General features: G+C 47.7%; 1 protein-coding gene across 1 annotated transcript; it reads right to left on the reverse strand.

The window, feature by feature from the left end:
* Positions 1-679: 679 nt before the first annotated feature.
* Positions 680-20,309, reverse strand: LOC132219264 (phosphofurin acidic cluster sorting protein 2-like). The gene is given in 5 exon segments (XM_059671643.1): positions 680-2,131; positions 2,722-3,849; positions 12,102-12,212; positions 17,699-17,760; positions 20,144-20,309. Coding segments are annotated over 5 exon segments (2,919 nt in total).
* Positions 20,310-20,519: the final 210 nt, after the last annotated feature.

The raw sequence follows: 20,519 nt of genomic DNA on the forward strand, positions 1-20,519 counted from the left end.
TTGGGTGGCAGCAAATGTTCTGTGGTAACCTGAAGAGGTAGGGACGAAGGTGGGTCGCTGCTCAGCAAGGAGGGCACCGGTGTTTCCACCCCGTGTGCCTGTGTGATCTGCACCGTACAGCTCCTTTTTGTTATGTCGCCATGTGAGACCGGAGTTCATTGGGAACCATAAGTGGATGGTGCTGGGGCCACTTGGTTGGTTGGCAGCTGGGGTCCAAGGCTGGGCTGGCTGGCCTCCATGTTGTGCTCCGGATGCCCCAATGAGAGGCCAGCCCTTTGCCTCTGGCCGCCCAGCTCTGAGTCTGGGCACAAGCTGGTGCCCTCGCCCATGGTTAAGCTGAGCCCTGGTTTCCAGGAAGGGCAGGTCTCCAAGGCCACAACCCTTCTCACTGACAGTGCTGGGGATCTTGAGGCCAAAACACACCTTCCATGATTCTCCATCTCAACTATCATCTCCTGACCTCCCACCTGCCGGAGCTTTCTGGTTATTAAACAGAGCATTTGGGGGTCTGAGTGAGGCCAACTCCCTTAGGTTCCAGGCTGTGAGCGCATTCAAACTCAAAACAGTTTCTCTGTGTTTCCAGGGTCTGTGTCTATAGTAAACTGAACTGTTCACAGAAAGCAGCTGGGTCCTCCTGGGCTTGGCCCAGGCAGAATGAAGGGCAGGGGGAGGGGCAGGGCTAGAAGGTGGAATTGTTGTGTTCGAAGATGCAGACTGGGAAGTGCTTGACGTGGGAGGACCACTGGGCTGCCAGCTGGAAGAACGTCACGTCGTTCCACTCCACGCAGTCAATGAGGACCTGCTGCCTGTGCTCCTGGTTCTTGGCTGAGCAGACCAAGCGGCCGATGCCCTGGATGCACTGCCTGTTGGGCTCCAAGTCCGTGCCTTTGTCCTTCTGCGACAAAAACATCACCTTCTTTTCCTTCTCCTTGGTGATCACAGTCATGGCCATTGTGGGCGTGGCTGCAGCCTCGCCGCTGCTGGGCAGCCTGCTGACCTGGAGAGACCGGAAGGTGCACCGGAGTGTGTTTTTGGTGGCAGGCAGGTCTTCTATCTCCCCGCCCCTCTTCCTGTTTTTGGGCTGGGCTGCCGTCCAGTAATCTACCTGCAGCTCAATCAGCTCAGCACCCACACTCTGGCCGGGGGAGGACAGGCCCCCACTCACTGACGACAAGGAAATTAGCTTGTGTGTGGCCTCCCTGGCGGTGGACAGAAGCACATTGGAGCATGAGAGGACGGCTTCAGCTGAGTCTCCTGACGTGGCTGGAATTGGCTCCACTCTTCCAACTTTTACTGCCCCCACAAAGGGAATGAACTTCTGCGAGGACAGCTCGTCCGGGCTCTTCGGCTTAGAGATGAGCATGGCCTCTGCGATGGGCAGCTGGAGGACACAGCTGGCCCCTGTGAGGTACTCTCTGATTTTCAACACAATGTTCTGCACAGCATCCTGGGCCTCCAGGTGGTAGAACAGTTCCCACCAGGCCAAGTCCCGTAAGAGTTTGTGGTAGCGGCAATCCACGGAGCCCAGGTACCTGGCCAAGGGGTGGGAACCCAGCGGGATGACCAGGAAGCACATGTAGTCCAGCCAGTCCGGGGCCTTGTGGGACAGCTGCTCCACAAAGACCTGCAGCACGGTGCTGAAGTAGTGCTGATCCCCTGCCACCGCGATCTTCACTGGCATGGTGGCCTCGGTCTTGCAGTTGCGGTACCTTTGTATCCAGGAGATGATGGAGCTGAAGGCCTCCTGGACATCCACCATGGAGCCGGTGCACACGACGGGCCGCGTGTGCTGCTGCAGGACGTCCGACAGGGACTGCCCCTGCCTGTCGCAGGTGTTGTTGAGAATGATGTTCTTGGGCAGATAATCGTTGGAGATGAGGCTGTGGTTCAGTTGGTCGAACACAGTCTTGCTGGGGACCTGCAGTTGGCTCTGTGGGACTGGGCAGCGCTCCTTGATCAGGCTGTTGGCCGACTCATTCAGGGACCTGCTCCAGCCCCGGCGGGCGGGCTGCTTCCCCTTGGAGCTGGTAGAAAGGATGACCAGAGACTCGGTCTTGGTGGTGCGCCTCTTAGTGATCATGTCCTGGGCAGAGGTCCCTGCCTCCGGGCTGTCCCCAGGCTGTGCCGGCTGCTCCCCAAGTTTGGGCATGCTGTGAGCCACCCAGTTGGAGCCACTGTCCCTTGAAAGGCTTTCACAGTATAATCTGGGCCGGTGGGTCCTGAGGACTCTGTCGTCCTCCTCCATATCTGGGCTGGACAGGCTTTCAGAATATGACATGAGCTCAGGCATGGGGGGGGGGGGGTTGGGAGACGGTCATCATCCTCCATGTCTGAGGCACTGTCCATGGGGCACACCACGCTCTGAAACAGAAAGGCCAGGTCCTTGTCCACATCAGGGACTTCCTCCTCAGACTCCTGCTCCGAGTCCAGGACCTCCAGCGTCATTTGGTACCTGTGCAGCCACTCTGCAACTCTCTGCAGGTACTTCTGTTGCTTGATGGTGGACCTCCTCCTTCCTATTGGTTTCTCCAGGTCCAAGTCATCCTCGTCCAGGTCATGCCTGTAGGCGGCATTGTAGCTGACCTCCAGCTCAGAGCAGACGATCTCAGACTGTCCCTCAGAGAAGTTATGCGTGGTCTCCACCTCGGTGCTGGCCGGCATGGCTTTGTCCAGGTGGTTGATGGTCTGGCTCGATTGGGAGAAGATCCAGCTCTTGACCACCTTGGTGGGTGGGGTGCTGTAGGCCATCGAGTCAGAGGCACTGCCACTGAACAGCTTGCTGCCTGGGCCCTGGGTCTTCCCGGGCATGTTGGCCGGCTGAGGAGGCTCCTTCTGGCTCCGGGCATTGTGTAAGCTCCTCGTCTCCGTCTGCCAGCTGAAGTGTGCCAGGCCTTCAAAGTACTGTCTGGTCTTGGGCTTGGTGTTGCTGAGGATGCTGCTATCATCCTCCATGTCTGGGCCACTGTCGCTGGGATGCTGAAGGGTATCATAGAGAAGGTCCAGGTCCTCCTCCACCTCAGGGACATGCTCCTTAGGGTCCTGATCTGACTCCAGGACCTCTTATGACATGTGGGACCTGGGAAGCAGTGCCATGACTTTCTGCTTCTAGTTTTGTTGCCTGCATCGCTGCTGCTTCTTGGGCTGCCCCAGGTCCTGCTTGTGTGTGAGATTGTAGCTGGCGTCCAGCTCAGTGAAGCTTTCAGATGTCCCCTCCATGTGGCTATCCATGGACTTGGCCTTGGGGCTGGCCTGCATGCTGCCATCCTTGTCGTCGATGGGCTGACTGGAGAGGGAGGAGATCCAGATGTCAGCCACCGTGATGGAAGACCCCTGGATCCTGCTGCTGAGGCTCAGCACCTGGCCACCCTCAGGTGGTCCCTGCATCACCTCCGCAATGTGGACGGCCCCTGTGGCCAGTGTCCTGTAGCCCAGGATGGTCCGGTTGTGATTGCACTTCCTCTGCTGCAGCATGATCTGCAGCTTGTTGCCTTTTCTCTTGAGGAAGTGGGGGTACTCCAGGGAGAAGGTCAGCGCCAGGTCAGTCTCCACTGGTCCGCTGCTGGGCAGCACAATCTCATGGGATCTCAAGATGCCCTTGGCACCCTGTATCTGCACTGCTATCACCAAGGAGACAAGCTCCTTCTCCAGCCCCTTCAAGACCACCAGCTTCTTTAACGTGAAGCTGCACAATCTGGGCACACAGCCAGGTCTGGAGAAGTCCACCTCCCAGGTAGAGAAGAAAGTCACGGCCACTGGTGTGTTGAGCACAGTGGGCGGGCGGGCCAGGCCCGCAGGTGGCGAGGAAGCTGCAGCTGCTTCCAGCGTACAGGTACTTGCTGGTTTGTCCCCCTGTGGTGGGACAGAGGAGGGACATGATTGGTGGCAAGAGGTGGGGCACAGGTGATCGAAGGAGAGAGTAAATGACAAATAGTCACACGCTCATCTGTGACTCGCACAGGTAAGGCCTGCATCGTGGCCTTTCAAACTCAGAGACCGAAATTAACCACAAAGTTAGCCTGAAATTAAAACTTGTTACCTAAACACAGTTTATGGTGTGTAGTCATATGCGAGGCCAGTGTCTTCCCTGACAAAGGTCAATCTTTACCTTAACTGGGCCTGTCTGTTGTCTTTGGGCATCTGTGATAACATACCTTTGGATTGTTAAAGGAATTTTCCTTTTTCTCGTCACCTACGAGCACAGGCACAGCTAAGCTGCTCATTGCTATTGAGTTCATTGCTCACTATCCTGTGTGCTCCTGTATGAGAGCAGTATACGTCTCTCATTTTACTTTTTATCTAATCCCAGAGATTTCCCTGCTTTGCTTTCTCCTGCCTCCCTAAGCAATGGATTTCATGTGACCCACATACATCTCCACTTTTGATTGTATGTGTAAAAGCAGGTGCAATCCTGCCATTCTTGGAGCACTACCTCAATACAGTGAGATTTTGTTTTCCGACCACTGTTGACAGTTGGGCTCCAATAAACTCACAAAAATTCTGCACAGGGTTGAATGCTGCTTACATTGCTATTTACTTGGCTTACTGTGGCAGGATTCCAAAGGTCACACAGGACCGCCCTGCAGACCCAGACCCGGTGCTGGGATCCAGCAAAGGGCCCGTTGGGCCTCCAGTTCCCTGCCTGTCAGGTGCATTTGGCTAAGTTGTCTCTTGAATCCAGAACCTTCCTTTGCTTGTGATAGTGGGTTCGACTTTAGTTCAGCTGTATTTTTAAATCCACAAGGTGGAACTAAGGTTAAGTGTTGACAGAATCAAGGCTAAGGAGAGACCAGAGGAAACATGGGTGGCTGGTTTTTGACTCTGGGTTTTCATTTGGATTTGCTTTCTGAGAGTCTGAGCAAAAAACCTTCACTGTATAAGTGAGAGCTGAACTTACTCAGCTCCGAAGGCACACATCCTCCTTCTGACCTGAATCTTGCCTGTTCTTAAGCAACTAAGAATCTTTGTGGAGGTGTCAGAGGTCATTCCTCACGCCAAGCAGAAACCCCATAGGGAAATTCCAACTCAACTGTAATTCAATTGACTGGCTCCTCCGGGGGAGAGCCCAGAAGGTTAGGTCCACCAGCATTCCCAGCCCTTCCTGAGGTTTTTATTTTTATTTATTTATTTATCCTCACTCGAGAATATTTTCCCCATGGGTTTAGAGAGAGAGGAAGGGAGGGGGAGATACAGAGAGAGAGAATGAGAGAGACATAGATTGGTTGCCTCCCCCAGGCGCTCCAGTAAGGGCCAGGGATCAAGCTGCAACTGAGGTACATGCCCTTCACCTTGAATCAAACCCAGGGCCTCTCAGGGCCTGCATTCTACCCATGGAGCCAAACTGGCTAGAGGCCTTCAGGTCGCTTTAGATAACTGGGAGAGAAGCCGAGGCACATAAGAGGGGTGTGAGCATAATGGAGCTCAACCCAGAGCAGCACACTTCGACCCACTCCATAACATCCCTGGAAAACTTGCTCAGATTCTGCAAATATAAAATAACAACAATAACAATAAAAACAAACACACCTGTAATTAACATGGGAAGTTGTGCCCCCAGGGCTAGGACCTCCCAGACTCCAGCCCTCATTAGCCCCTGATAGGAAGCCTTTTCTTGCAAGTGCTTTACAGAAATGGGCAGATTTAACTTGAAAATATCAACTGAAAAATGGCCAAAATAAATAAATTTTTTGCAGGAAAAAAAAGAAAACTAGAAGTACGCTGGCCCCAAAATGAAAATGACTGAATAGGAAGCATATCTTCACATGGAAATTAGAAGCTTCTAAGGAGAAGCACGGAAATTCTTTTAAAAAATAAATTAATGAGAAATTTTAGAGACCATCTCTGACCTCTCCTGAAGCGAATAAATGCTAACAACCCATTCTCCCCCTTCTATAGCACGTCCACTACATCTTTTGCTCTCTGAGCTTCCTTGTCCACACGTGTTCTTTCCCTTCCCTTTTCCTTCCCCTTCTGTCTCCTCCACTACCCCTCCCTACTGACTTAAGGGAAATGAGAATAGGAATTCTACCAGCTCCCTTTGGAGAAAAGCTGCTCTCAGCCAGAGAGGAACCAGCAATCATCCTCCATTTTCTCTATGGCCCTGATTGGCTCCCAGAGAAATGTCACTGATAGAACGTGTAATCCTGGCTATTCTAACCTATTGCAATTAATATACTCCTGGTTTCTGGGAGCAAAAGCAAGAGAATTACTAAATAAGGTTGTAAGAAAACTTATATAGAGAAGTCTGCCCACTTTAGGGATTATAGGAAACTGAAATAGGATTTAGAAAAAGTAAACAAACATAAGAAGCATAGGGTTGCTCCAAGGGTGTTTCCCCTTCTCACTGTTAGTTTGGGAGAACTTGAAATTATCATAAAAAGGGAAGCTACTAAGGCTCCTGTAGATACTGGCATTATCTTATTGTTCTTAACCACACCCACTAATTGCTTTCTCCATCTGACTAAACCTTCTGTACAAAAATGTCTGCTTTTTAATCAAAACCTGTTTCCTTTCAACAAGGGGTTGTTATGGATATATATATATATATATATATATATATATATATATATATATATCGTTTGCTAATCAAATCTTTCCCAATTCACCTGATAGGTGAGGGTTTTTTTTTTCTTTTATATGAAATCAGTGATGCCTACATATCTTTTCCCAGAATAGTTATACATTTAGAATAAATGAACCAGGTACTGAACCAAAATGGAAAGTAATGATTTTAAAGGAACCTTCCATGAGGAAACTACCTTGAGACTGACCAAAGGTTTGGTAATCATCTTTTCTTTATTAGTATCTTCCACGAGAGCCTGAGAGATGGCTTAACAGGGTACCCACCCTACTCAGAATGTCTCCGGACATCTCAGAGACATGCACACATGTCTCTAACACTGGGCTTGCTCATATGTCTCTCTATAGATGCGGAACCAGCCCACAGTGACTTGAGAGTCCTCTTATGGAGTACATATTCACCAAGTGGGAGAAACTTGATCCTGAGAAACTCAAGAAAGAAGCCAATCTTTTGTTACACCACCTACCTGGTCCCAGTATAGAGTGGGTAATAGAGAGGATTGGCACCATTAGTTTTAAGACTATCATGCAGCTAGAACCTGTATTTCATTCCCAAGGGAGATGGACAGAGGTTTCATATACCTGAAAGCCTTTATACCTCTCAGAGGTGTGTGCTTTCTGGGAGCTAGAAAAATGTTCCCAAATTGAAAGAAACATTCCAAAAATGGACAAATGAATTTGTCAGTCCCTTGCCAACATTTGGGTGGCAACCCAGTCCCTGGGGTATTGAAAATGACTATCCTTGTTTTATGAATGAAGTTTTCAAGGGGCCAGAGGTTTGGCTGCAGAAGCAATTCAAAGCCCACAAAATTCTTTTACCTTCCCCAAAGCACCCCCCTAATTCATTTCAGAAACTTATAGATAACTAGAGGCCCATTGTAGGACATTCGTGCACTGGGGGTGGGGGTGGGGTCCCTTAGACAGGCCTGCGCCCTTTAGCAGTCTGGGAGGCCTCAGGGGCTGTCCAACTCACGGCTTAGGCCCGCTCCTCACCTCCCCCCAGCCCCCCCCCCCAGTGCACTGACCAAAAGGGGGCAGCTTCGGTGTTGAGTGTCTACCCCCTCGTGGTCAGTGTGCATCATAGTGACTGTTCTGCCGTTAGGTCGATTTGCATATTACCCTTTTATTATATAGGATTTGCTTCATGCAACCAAAGTCCCAGAACCTTTGAAGTGATAATACCTGAGTTCATTTTTTAAAATAAAACTACAATTCTCTGGAAGGTATGTCTTATCCCAAAAGAAAAAAAAAAATCCCTCCCCAACTACACAAATCACTTTAGCTTATTTCAACTATTTCTTTCTAAATTAGTAAATTTTAATGAAAGTTATTGAATAACTAGATATTTTGAAATAACATGAAATACTGAAACATTTATTGCAAGGCAAGTTAACCTGCTTTGGGGTTTTTTAATACAGAAGGTTTATAAAATGGATTTGCAGCTGTTGATATAATGACTTGTGTTTGGTTGAAGATGTGTTTATTGGAAGTGAGATTGTGAATAAAATACGTTCATTAACGTCAATCTAAGGCATGCTGGTTGTTCCCTTTTGTGCTTATCATTGGGGAAATTAAGGCTCCTAAGAGTTAAAAGTTCCAGGTAAGTTGGAGAAATTACATAGTTGTGATAATGAAAGGCTTGAGGTAGGGAGAGTCATATTTGAAGGAAAAGGACAAAGGTAAGTTTCTGTAAGGAGAGTTATTTCTGAATGGGTAAGAAGGTTTGTGAGAGTTGAGAAAAGGTTTGTAAAAGGGGGTACAGGCTATAAAATTTTGTGAAAGTTTTAACTTTATAAAAAGAATTCTTGCATTTTCTCTGTAAAAATTAGTAATTCAAATTATGTGTATGGTGTGTATGTGATGTGTTCATCTATGTGTATATATGGTGAATTTTCAGCCTCCAGATGGCATTACTAGTATAAAGTCTTTTATTGGTCTAAAAAGATTAAATACTTATGTAAATTAAGGAGAATTCTGTAGTCTGGACAAAATATTTAATATTAAAACTGTTTCTAAGTGTGATTAATGTCTTTTAGAGTTATTACCATAAGTCTGTGTTTGCTTTATTCTGATTTACAAACAGTCCAGGCTGTAAGCTTTTGTGTATGTATATTTGCAACCTTCACAAAGTTTCCAGTTTAAGAGACTTTTTAAACCAGCGGTTCTCAACCTGTGGGTCGCAACCCCTTTGGCGGTTGAATGACCCTTCCACAGGGGTCGCCTAAGACCATCCTGCATATCAGATATTTACATTACGATTCATAACAGTAGCAATATTACAGTTATAAAGTATAACGAAAATAATTTTATGGTTGGGTCACAACATGAGGAACTGTATTTAAAGGGCCAGAAGGTTGAGAACCACTGTAATTTAGACAAAAGAATGACTTTGAGTTAATTCCAATGGGCCCTGGAAGACTTTAAGGATTTGTTCTGTATCCTTATTGAAGGAATGTTCTTAAACTAAATTAGGCCTATTTTATATGCTTGAAATTACATGGGAAGCTTCGCTAAATAAAAAAAAATAAAAATGACTAATCTATTTGTGGACATATGCTTTTATTAAAATGGATGTTCTAAAGATTTCAACCTGCTGTATGAGGGACCCACCAAGATTCAAAGAAAAGTTCAAATAGGAAGCTCTCAGGTGTAACAGTTCACTTGTCAGCAACACCAGTCCAGCCAAGAGGGATGGTTCCCTGTGAGGGCGTCTGGCAGTGAGACTCCAGATATTTGTGGCGCAAACATTGGAAGTTTATGAATTATTTCTAATGCTCAATACAAGAAGCCATGGACAATGTTTTAAAATCTTACATATTATTTGTTCCTCTATATTGAAATTATGTATTGAATCTAAATATACATGTACTTACATATATTTTATATTATGCTCTCTCATTTTACAGTAATTATTCTTTTCCAAAAATTATACTCTTAAAATGTTATAGCTTACTAAACAAGCAAAGTTTTTTTTATCAATTGCATTATAATCAAATCTATAACCATGCCACTTTGTTTTGTCATTCATAGAAAGTTATTGTTTTACTCTACTGCATTTTCAAATATGTTACATCTTTAGAAAAATCCATGAAAATAACTCTGACTTACTCTAAATTAAGGTTTCTAAGCAGGTCACATCTTTGAACTGAATGAAGAAGTATAGAACTCCAAGGAATAACTGAATTTATGAAAATACTGGCAAATAATCAGGATAAACAAAAAAATGGGTATGGGACTAAATGAAGTGAAGATGATTATTGTTGTTATGACTCTGTCTAAAATACTGCTGACTTTTAAAATTTTTGTTTTCAAAATATAAGGAAAACTAGAAGCAGACATCCCACATTACTATCCATGACTCACTAAGGTTATCGGGACTGATAAATTAGTGACATTCATTTCACAGTACTCCCGAGAGACAAAGACGTCAAAGACCAAAACCTACAACCAGGACATTTTTGTTTATTGAAACACATTCATTAAAGACTCTCTCCAACGTGTTAAAAAGGACCGTACCTTATCAGAGGCCTAACCACAGATGGACATCTGTCTCTGACACTGGCCTCCATCCACCATGGACATTGAAGACTTTTCAAGGACCAGAAACCACTGGCCATGGGGGCTTACAGCTTTCACAAGAAGTCAGCAAGGCCTGGATGCTGACAAATTACTGCTGCTCAAACCTTGTTCCTACATCTCTTCATTGTTATGATTAAATGTACATCAGATGATTTTATATAGTTGTTACCCTCCTTATGGTTTTCTAATGGAAACAATAACTATCTCCGCAGACCCCTCCCGTATTAAATATGAAAAGTTGAATTTGGATACCTGCTACTTTTTCCTACCTACTAGACAATTACATTCTGATGATCAATTATGATAACGAAAGAGGAGAGAGTCTTAATTCATCTAGCCAAACATAGCATAAGTACAAGGGACAGTGGATGAAGAAGGAAAACATATAATTAGCTTAATAAACAATTATGATAACACCTGGAAAGTGATTTTTGGATGGTTGGGATGGTTATTCCCCTCAGTCTAGCACTAGACATGTTTTATTCCTAAATGGTGGTACTGCTTTAATGCTGTTGCTTTTGTTCCTGGTATGTAAATGTTATACTAGATGCAAAATACCAAAACTAAGACAAGCAGCAAGAGGACTCTGCACATGGTAGCTCAAAATTTAAAATTGATATAGAATATTTTTTAACAAGAACATATAGGATCTCATGGTCTCCCATTCACCTGCCTTTCTATTTTGAATAATAATAAAAATTCCACCTTGAATGCCATTTAAGGTTATAGTCTTGCATCATCCCCAATGGTCCATTGTTCAGCAAGACAAAACACTAACATGGATCATCAATGCATAATTTCTATTAATTTATGAACAAAAGGAATATGTATGGACGAAAAAAGGGGCCCCATGCTAACCTGACTAGCTCAGGGAAGTCCTGCGTGGAGGCCTTGCAAACTCAGAGACTTTAAGTAACTACAAAGGATGGTCTGAAATAAAACACTAACTGAAAGGAGCTCATGGTGGGTAGTCATGTCCCAGTCTGGCATCTTCCCTGACAGAGGTCAATCTTACCTTAACTGAGCCTGTGTACGGCCCTTTTGCATCTATGATAACATAGCTTTGGATTATCAAAGGAATTTTTCTTAGTTTGGATACCTCATGCACAGGCACCCTTCTGTGCTCTGGGGGAGATCAGAGATCCCTTTGTTGTTATTGAGTTCATTGTTGACTTGAAACTATCCTACATCCACCATTACAAAAGAAGTATGTGCCTATCATTTTACCATTTAGCCAATCACAGAAGTTTCCCCACTTTGCTTTCTCCATGGATTTCATGTAACCCACATCAGTCTGCACTTTGCTTGTAACTTATAAAATAAGATGAAAAATTATCATTCTCTGAGCATTCTCTCAACCCATTGATATTTTCCCGCCCACAATTATTGACACTTTGGTTCAAAACAACACACAATACTTTTTCACAGCTTTGAAAGTTTTCCACATTGACAAGAGAAAAGGTTCTTGGCAGGAAGAGTAGAATTGCAGGTGAGGAATAGGAAACACATTAATATCTTAGGTCATTTTCTTAGCAGAGGACAGACAGCACATGCTTGTATTAACATTGTCACCCGTGCGATTTCTGACAGAACATCCCAATGTAAGATGAGACACAGAGGCTTTTCCTGGGGTGGAGGGTCTGGACATTAGGACATGTGGTATGTTCAGGGTGGCACCGTTGTCATGGCAACAGAAGGTTATAAAATCCAGGTCCCACAGCAGTGAAGAGATGGATCGCCAGCCCTGATAACAGGTCCCCCGCTTGGTATGTTGTGCAGCCCAGGGAGAACCTAGCTCCTGACCTGGAGGAGATGGGGACACAGATTCCTTTGAAAACTGGACATTAGGAGGGATCTCAGGGGAGTAGCAGGGAGCCTTCTGGAACTCAGGTCCCGTTGACTCCCTGGGGTTCTGGAGTTTGGGTCAACTGGGCCCCTACACTCACCCTGAGGTCATGCTGCATACTTGTGGATGTATCAGGTATCTGTGCCTCTTGCAGGGGCATGGAGTTGAGGACTCCATCTGTCGGCTCCGGTCCAGTCTCCTGTGCGGAGCTCTGTAAAGACAGTTCCCAGTCACCAGGGGGAAAGCCTCAGAGCCCTGTTTTTGTAGGTTCTCTGACCCTGTGACCCTCCACTCCAGACACACACATAGTGTGATCTGCTGAGACCTCCACTGGAGGAAAAGGCGGGACAGTCTGAGGGCTAGGATTCCCAATGGCACAGATAAGGGACCCCTCTGGAAGCCCATATCCACCTGCCTGCCCTGCCCTGGGGTGTGACCACAGCAGGACCTCGACGTTATCCACTGCCCTGAAAACTGTTCCTCCCCCTCGCTTCTCCCTTCAGATTCCTCTTCCCACCACATGAAGGGAAGGGATGTGCGCTGCACAGGGATGGCCCACAGAGGAGACTGGCCTGGCCTGAATGGGTCTGACCCAGGCCACCTTCTCTTACCTGAGGGGATCTTCTTGAAAACGGCCAGAGATGTCGGGCATGAGAGTTGAACCGTCTACAGAGTCTGGAACAACTCTCCCTGCAGGGTCTCTGGGAACCAGAGCCCCGATAACTGGGAACACAACAAGAGAACATGTTGAACTGTCAACTGTCTCTTGCCAAGTGAGTGGCGGTTGGGCAGTTGCTAGAAAGTGGGTGCCTGGTTATGGGGGTTCCAAGTTCTACTAGGAAGTGACCTCACTTCCTGGGATTGCCTCCCTTACTCCCCTCACCTAATAACATCTACAGACAGTGCTCTGGGATGCTGAGTGCTCACCCACCTTCTCCGTGGAACACCCACAGTGTACACAGTGACACCAACACACCCTCTCCACAAGGTCTAGCTGCGGCCAGGTTACTAGATTTGAGAAGACAGGCCTGGGCTCAGACTCAACCTCTCATGCTTACCTCTTCCTGATCCTGGATAAGTCATTGTGCCTGTTAGAGCCTCTCTCCTCTCTGCCAGCACAATGGATTATTGCAGCATGTGCTTCTTAGTGATATTCAGGCTCATGAGGGGTAGTAGCAATAAAGTAGGAGGAGGACTGTCACAGGCAAAAGTGCCTCCAACCTCCTTTTCTTCCTATTGTCACCTCCTCGGTGTCTGCTTTACTTCTAATTCCACCCAGAGTCATTTGATCTAGTGTGTGTGTGTGCGCGCGTGTGTGTGTGTGTGTGTGTGTGCTTGCACGAAAAAATGGTAGTGCTAAGTTGTATTGTGTTAACAAAGCCTGGATCCAGTGGTTTTCAGCAGCAAAGGTTAATTTCATAGCCATGTGACTTCCATGATCTGACGGATCTAAAAGGGGTTCCTATTTTTTTGGATTGTTCATCTTTTTTCTTCTTGTAAGAATGAGAGTAAGAACTTCCAAGCTCATATGTCAGAGTGTAAACCAGAAGTTGACATTTTATTTGACAGTGGCCTTTGGGGGACATGACTTCCATTTCCCGCTTTCGAACAGCTGCCAGTTTCCACATCCAGGTGGTCTGGGTAATGGTGGTCAAGGCCCCAGAGTAGAGGTATCAGCACAGCTCAGTGGCCTTGTCACAGTAATGATGGTTGTTTGTGGACATGTGATTTCAGTGAGTTTACTAAATTCTTTTTATTAGTCACAAGAAAAAACAATTCTGTTTTCCTATGTCTCATGGCCTTATGAAAACATGCTTAAAGTCAATAGTCATGTGAGAGATGCAAATAAAAACAACAACGAGAGCCCTAGCTGGTTTTGTCAGTGGATAGGGTGTTGGCCTGCGGACTGAAAGATCCTGAGTTTGATTCCGGTAAAGGGCACATGCCCAGTTTGGGGCAATGATCCCGAATAGGGGGCATGCAGGAGGCAGCCAATCAGTGATTCTATCATCATTGATGTTTTTCTCTGTCTCTGAAATCAATAAAAATATATTTTTAAAAAACACAATGAGATACCATCTCACACCTGTCAGAATGGCTATCATCAACAAATTGAGAAAGGACAAATGCTGGTGGGTATCTGGAAAAAAAGGAACACTTGTGCACTGCTGGTGGGAACGTAGACTGGTGTAGCCACTGTGGAAAACAGTATGGAGCTTCTTCGAAAAATTAAAAATGGAACTCCCATTTGACCCAGTAATTCCACTTCTAGGAAGATATCCCAAGAAATCAGAAACACCAATCAGAAAGGATATATGCACCCCTATGTTCATAGAAGCACAATAGCTAAGATTTGGAAACAGCCTAAGTGCTCATCAGCCTAAGTGCCCATCAGCAGATGAGTGGAAAAAACTGTGGTACCCAGCAGGAGCTATGAAGAGAACTGCAGATTCCCCTTCCTTTTTTGGAGTTTGGAGGTGCCCTGATGAGGCCCAGCTGTGAAGCAATGCAAGCTGCTGTGGGGCCTTGGGCCTTCTCTTGGAAGTTCTGGGTATGTGGCCCAGCTGCAGTTTGTTAGGTAATTTTCAGGTTGCAAAGGGCCAGGGCTTTCATATGCAAAAGCCTCTGCTGCAGCCTGGGTGGGGCGGGGTCTCAGGGAATCAAAGGGGGGAGCAAGGGACTATGGCGGATTCTCAGCCCTGCCCTAAGTGGCTGCGCGTCTCAGTATCCTGATAATTTAATTGCTGCAAGCACCTCTGAGGGAAAGCCACCCTCTCGTTCCGAGTTCTGCCCGCTGCCAGACAGTCCAGTTTCTCCCCGTATGAGTCCTGGGTCCCCAGAGACTTCCCGGAACCGGAGTTCAGAGCAGTCGGGAAGCTTGTGACTCCCTCCCGATTCAAAAAGAAGCCGCATCGTCAGGTACCAGCCCCTTTCTGCGCACTCTCGAGCCTCCGTACCTTTGCACTTTACTTCCACAGCTCCTGACCCTCAATGCACTTTTCTCTTTCCTTCTAGCTGTAGAATTTCCACTCTGCCAGCCTTCCTGTAAGTTCTAGATGATGTCCATTCTGTCCGTTTATTGTGTTTTGAAGTTGTTGTAGGAGGCAGCAATTTCGGTGGTTCCCTATGCTGCCATCTCAATTTCTCCCATATTTATTTTTAGATAAAATTCAGAACAGTGTTTGTTTCCCCAAAATCCTGTTATGATTTTTACTTCAAACTACATTTCCAGCGTGTGATTGAAATCGAACGAGATGGCGCCCCTCCTCCCGCCATGCGAAGAGGCACCCTGCAGGCTACCACAGGCGTTGGTTGGGCCAGGCCCATGGCGCAGGCGGCCAGGACCCGCACCTGAATCTGCCCCAGGCCCCCCCCTGCCCCCATGCCTGTGCCCACTCTGGGGCTGCCCAAGCCAGCGCAGTGGCTCGGCCAGCACCAGGCCTCCCTGGCCCCCCTGCCTGTGTCTGCTCTGGCTTGGGCGACCCCCCTGTGTCTGTGTCTGTCTCCGCTCTGGGCCTCACCTGCGCATGCAACCTCCTTCTGTCTGGTTGTGACCTGTTATGGCGTCCCAGCCTAATTTGCATATTGCCTCTTTTTATTTATTGATAGATAGATAGATAGATAAGTAAATTTTAGATTAATTCGGGAGAATATGTGCCTTTGCAATAGTTTATCTTTGTATCCAGAAATGAGTAAGTCCATGATTTATGATTAAATGGAGAAATAGAGCGTTGAAAGGCCCTGGGCAATTCCTGTTAACATCTTACTGCTTTAGATTATTTTGATGTTACACTTTGTATTTCCACTTGATGATTGTTGACATACATATGTATTTATAATGGTAACCAGAGGCCTCGTGCACAAAAATATGTGTACTCGGGGGGGGGGGGGCTCCCCGGCCTGTGCCCTCTCCCAGTCTGGGACCCCTTGGGAGATAACGAACTGCTGGCTTAGGCCCGCTCCCGGGTGGCAGAAGGCAGGCCCAATCCCTAGGTGCATCCCCTGGCCGGGCTCAGAGCAGGGCCGATTGGGGAGTTGGGGCGCCGCCCCCTGTCATGCACAGAGCAGGGCGGATTGGGAGGTTACGATGCCACCCTCAGTCACGCTCAGGGTAGGGCCGAATTGGGGGGTTGGGGCACTGCCCCCTGTCACACTCAAGGCAGGGTCGATGGGGAGGTTGTGGTGCCACCCCCTGTCAGGGACAGAGCAGGGCCCATCAGGGGGTTGGGGTGCTGCCCCCTGTCACACACAGGGCAGGGCCCATCAGGGCGTTGGGGACCTCCCCCCTGTCACTCACAGAGTAGGGCCGATAGGGGAGTTGGTGCACCACCCCCTGTCACACACAGAGCACGGTGGATCAGGGGGTTGGGGCACCGCCCTCTATCACCCACAGAACAGGGCCGATCAGGGGGTTGAGGCGCCGCCACACTCACACTCAGGGCAGGGCCGATGGGGAGGTTATGGCTCTACCCTGTCACACACAGAGCAGGGCCCGTGGGGTGAGGGGGTTGTGGCCCCGCCCCCTGTTACACACAGAGCTGCAGGGCGATCAGGGGGTTTGGGCGCTGCCCCCTGTCACACTGTTCCTGGTGCCGGAAGGCCTCTCAGCTCCACTGGTCCCAGTGCTGGGAGGCATATTACCCTTTTACTACATAGAATACAGGCCTGGTGCATGGGTGGGGGCTGGATTGATTGCCCTGAAAGGTGTCCTGGATCAGGGTAGGGGTCCCCACTGGGGTACCTGGCCAGTCTGAGTGAGGGGCTAAGGGTATTTTCAGGCTGGCGGGTGACTGAAGCTCCCAACTGCTCCTTTTTTTCTTTTTTTCTTTTTTATTCAGGGCCAGCTTTAGCTCTGAGGCTCCAGCTCTTAGGCCTCCGCTCCTGAAAGCAGGTATCTGGTTTGTTTCGGTTCTATAATCGAAACTCTGTATCAACTCCAGCTCTGAGATCCCAGCCGGCTGAAAGCTGGTTTCTGGGGTTTTGTTAAGCATCTATATTTGTTACAATGTTTGAAACTGCAGGCTCAGAGGCCGGCAAGGCAGGCGGGGAACGTTGGAGTCCTCCGTCACTGAAGCAAGCAAGCCTCATGTTAGTTTCAAGCTGCCTGGCTGCCGGCCGCCATCTTGGCTGGCAGTTAATTTGCATATCTCGCTGATTAGCCAATGGGAAGGGTAGCGGTCGTACGCCAATTACCATGTTTCTCTTTTATTAGATAGGATGGGCAATATATATTGAGTGCCCACCACATGCCAACTCTTATGTTAAGCACTGTATTACTCAATATTATCCTTGCAACTCATTTTTCACATGAAAAGAACAAGACTTAAAGAACTCAGCTAACGTGCCTGAGGTTTTAATGCAAGTGGCAGTGCCATGCTTCTCACTAAAAATGTTTTTGTTAGCCATACCCACGGATAAGTTTCCCTTACCCAGAAAAGGACCAAGGATCTAACCTCCAACTGAGGTATGTACCCTTGACTGGAATCAAACCCAAGACCCTTCAGTCCACTGGCTCCCAACTATTCCAGGCTAACAGCTCTGTCTCTTTCTCTCACTCGCAGGCTGCTCTAATTTCATTGAAAACATCCAGAATGTTCTTCTGGTCACTAGTATAAAGAATCTTATTAAACTCACTGAAGTCACATGTCCACATACAACCATCATCACTGTGGTCTGGCCAGTTAGATTTGCTGATACCTCCACTCTGGGGCCCTGAACCACACCCCCCAGAACCAGCTGGATCTGGAAATTGGCAGCTGCTAGAAAGGGGGAAATGGAAGTCGTGTCCACCACAAGCCATTGTTGAATAAATATTTGACTTCTGGTTTCCACTGTGACATATAAGAGCTTGGAAGTCCTTACTTCCATCCTTACAAGAAAAAAAAGATGAACAACCCAAAACACAGGAACACTTTTTCAATCCATCTGAAATTAACTATGACTATGAAATTAATCTTTGCTGCTGCAAACCACGGAGATTTAGGGCTTCCTGAGAACAATACAACCTAGCCTATCTTCCTCATAAGATGGAAAACATCTTTTCCACTCAAAGTGAGAGACAAGATCAAAGAGCATGATAAGAGAAGACAGATTTGAACACACCAAAATGTAATGCATCTGTTTGGCAAAACACACATCAAAAGGCAAGCTAGAGAAACCATTTGCAACTTACATGAAAAAAAGCTGACATCCATGACAATTCAGATTTGCTAACAATACAATGGAACAGAGGGCAAAAGGCCTCAAACTGAAGAAATCAGCCAAAAGTATGTGAAAGATACCCAACTGCAGTTTAAATCAAAATGAAAAATTAAATGAAAATATTGCTCTTTCTCGCCCTGGACAGGTGCCTCATCAGTTGGCTGGAGAGTCACCCATACACAAAAAGGTTGCAGGTTTGATTCCTGGTCAGGACACATACCTCGGATGTGGGTTCTGAAAATGTTCTGGAGCTGGAGAGTGTGATGCTATGGAACAGCTGCGAAAAATTGTGAATATACTCGATGTTGGAATTTACACTTTGAAGAATCATAGTTAAAATTTATATAAATTTATTTTTAATATAATATTACTACATTTTATTTAAAATACATTTTATTTTACTCAATACTGTAAGAAAAATTCACTAAAATTCTAATTGTATTATAAATTCTTAGAATTTTACCCACAATGCAAGATAAACACAAATTTTTTAATTGCGATTATTGGGGAGGGGAAGTCCTCTCTGCTGAGGCAGCTGACACAGGCTGCCTCCCAGGACATGGGACCACAGGCCTCCCAGCAGCTGATGCAACTGGCTCACAAGCTGCAGGTGGGTCCACATCTGGGAGCTCAGTGACAGCTGTGCCTGGAGCCTGCTCTGGCTCAGGAGAGGGCACCAGAGTTGGCATTTCCTCTGTAGATATTTCTTCACCTTGCACTGGAGCTGCTTCTGTAGATCCAGGAAGAGAACATGTTACCACCATGACTGCCTTTTGTGTGCCTTCCAAGGAAGGAACCTCCCATCTCCATCACTGAAGTCCCAGCTCAAGCCCCCACCCCAGGAAGTCCTCCAGACCACAGGCCACTGGGGCACTGACCTGAGCAGCTCTGTGCTCCTGCCTAAGCCCAGCCTCTGGGAGCTCTTCTCATTGTGGCCCAGCCACGTGCCGTCCCCCTCACACACACCACCCACTTCTCCTCCTCCTGTGTCTCCGCCTCAGTGGGCTCAGGTGCTCCAGCTGTGAGTGGAGATGCTGGGCCTGGTTTGGCAGCTCTGGGACTGCAAAGGTGAGCTCTATGGAGGCCAAATCAGGATGGGAAATTCTGGCGGCCAATAAAAATCTTCAGGGTACTGGTCCAGCCAGATGCCCAGGACGCAGGAGATGGCCCTGGGGAGAGAGATAGGTAGAGAGCAGGGTCTGAGGCCTGGCCTTTCCTTCCCACAGCCCTCCCAGAGCACCACTCAGAGAGCCTGGGGTCCTGTGCCTGCTGCTCCTGCCCATCCACAAGCCAGACCTACTCCTTGTCCACCTTCAGTCTGGCAGTCCTGGCAGAGACGCGCCTGGTCACCCAGGAGGGGCTGGCAGAAAGCCATCCTAACTGACAGCTCTGGATCAATGAGGGAACCACCTGTCCCCTTCTTCAGGGGGACCTGACATGCTCTCTCAGTGTCCCTATCCCCTCCCACTACCCTCTCCCCCAAATGAAAACTCCATGAGGACAAGGAGGGCTGGTGTCTACTCTGTTCATGTCACTCATTGGCACACAGTAGGTGCTCCAGGAATAGCTGACCAATGAGTGAACAAAGATAATCCGTCTGCACCTCTGGCTGCCCAGAGACCTCCTAACACCTCAAACTTTGGCTGCTACACCTACGTGCTGCCTAATTCACTAGCTGCCCTGTGGGGTTCTTCTCCTCCATTGACATTTAACTACCATGAGAAGAGAGCAACAGACAAGCTGCCACTGAGGAGGTTCTACCCGATTAGTGAGCAAGGTCCCTGAATAGGGGTGCAGACTGGGCTGGGATTAGAAGCAGAAAGGTATGAATTTTCTGAGGGGCTCACTCTGTCCACTGACCTCCCCACTCGCCCACACCACCCATATCCACATGCACAGCTCTCTGAGTCCTGCCCTTTTTCCTAGGAGAAGCCCTCAGACCTCTGCCCTCTTGCAGAGATCCCAGCATGAGTGGGATCCAGGGTTCTGCCAGCACCTTGAATTCAGGCCCCATACTCCCCTCACGGCTCTGATCCAAAGCCAAATCACATTTTCTGCTGGAGCAGAGGTCCACCATCCTCTTCACAATACGGGAAGATGCAGCCATCGGTAGAGGCCAGGAGGACGTCACATCAGCTTTCCTGTGGACACTACGAGCCTGTGCAGCCTAGTGTGACTGAATCACTCCCGACTAGAAGGAAGCTCTGAGGTGCAGAAGCTTGGGGTCTGCTCTGCACTGGATTATGGGCAGTGCCTAGAGATATGTCTATACCTTGCAGGGCTTCTCCTATATTTGCTGAGTGAATGAGCCCAAACC

This window comes from Myotis daubentonii, chromosome 16 (genome assembly GCF_963259705.1).
Source record: "Myotis daubentonii chromosome 16, mMyoDau2.1, whole genome shotgun sequence".
NCBI classification, from domain to species: Eukaryota; Metazoa; Chordata; class Mammalia; order Chiroptera; family Vespertilionidae; genus Myotis; species Myotis daubentonii.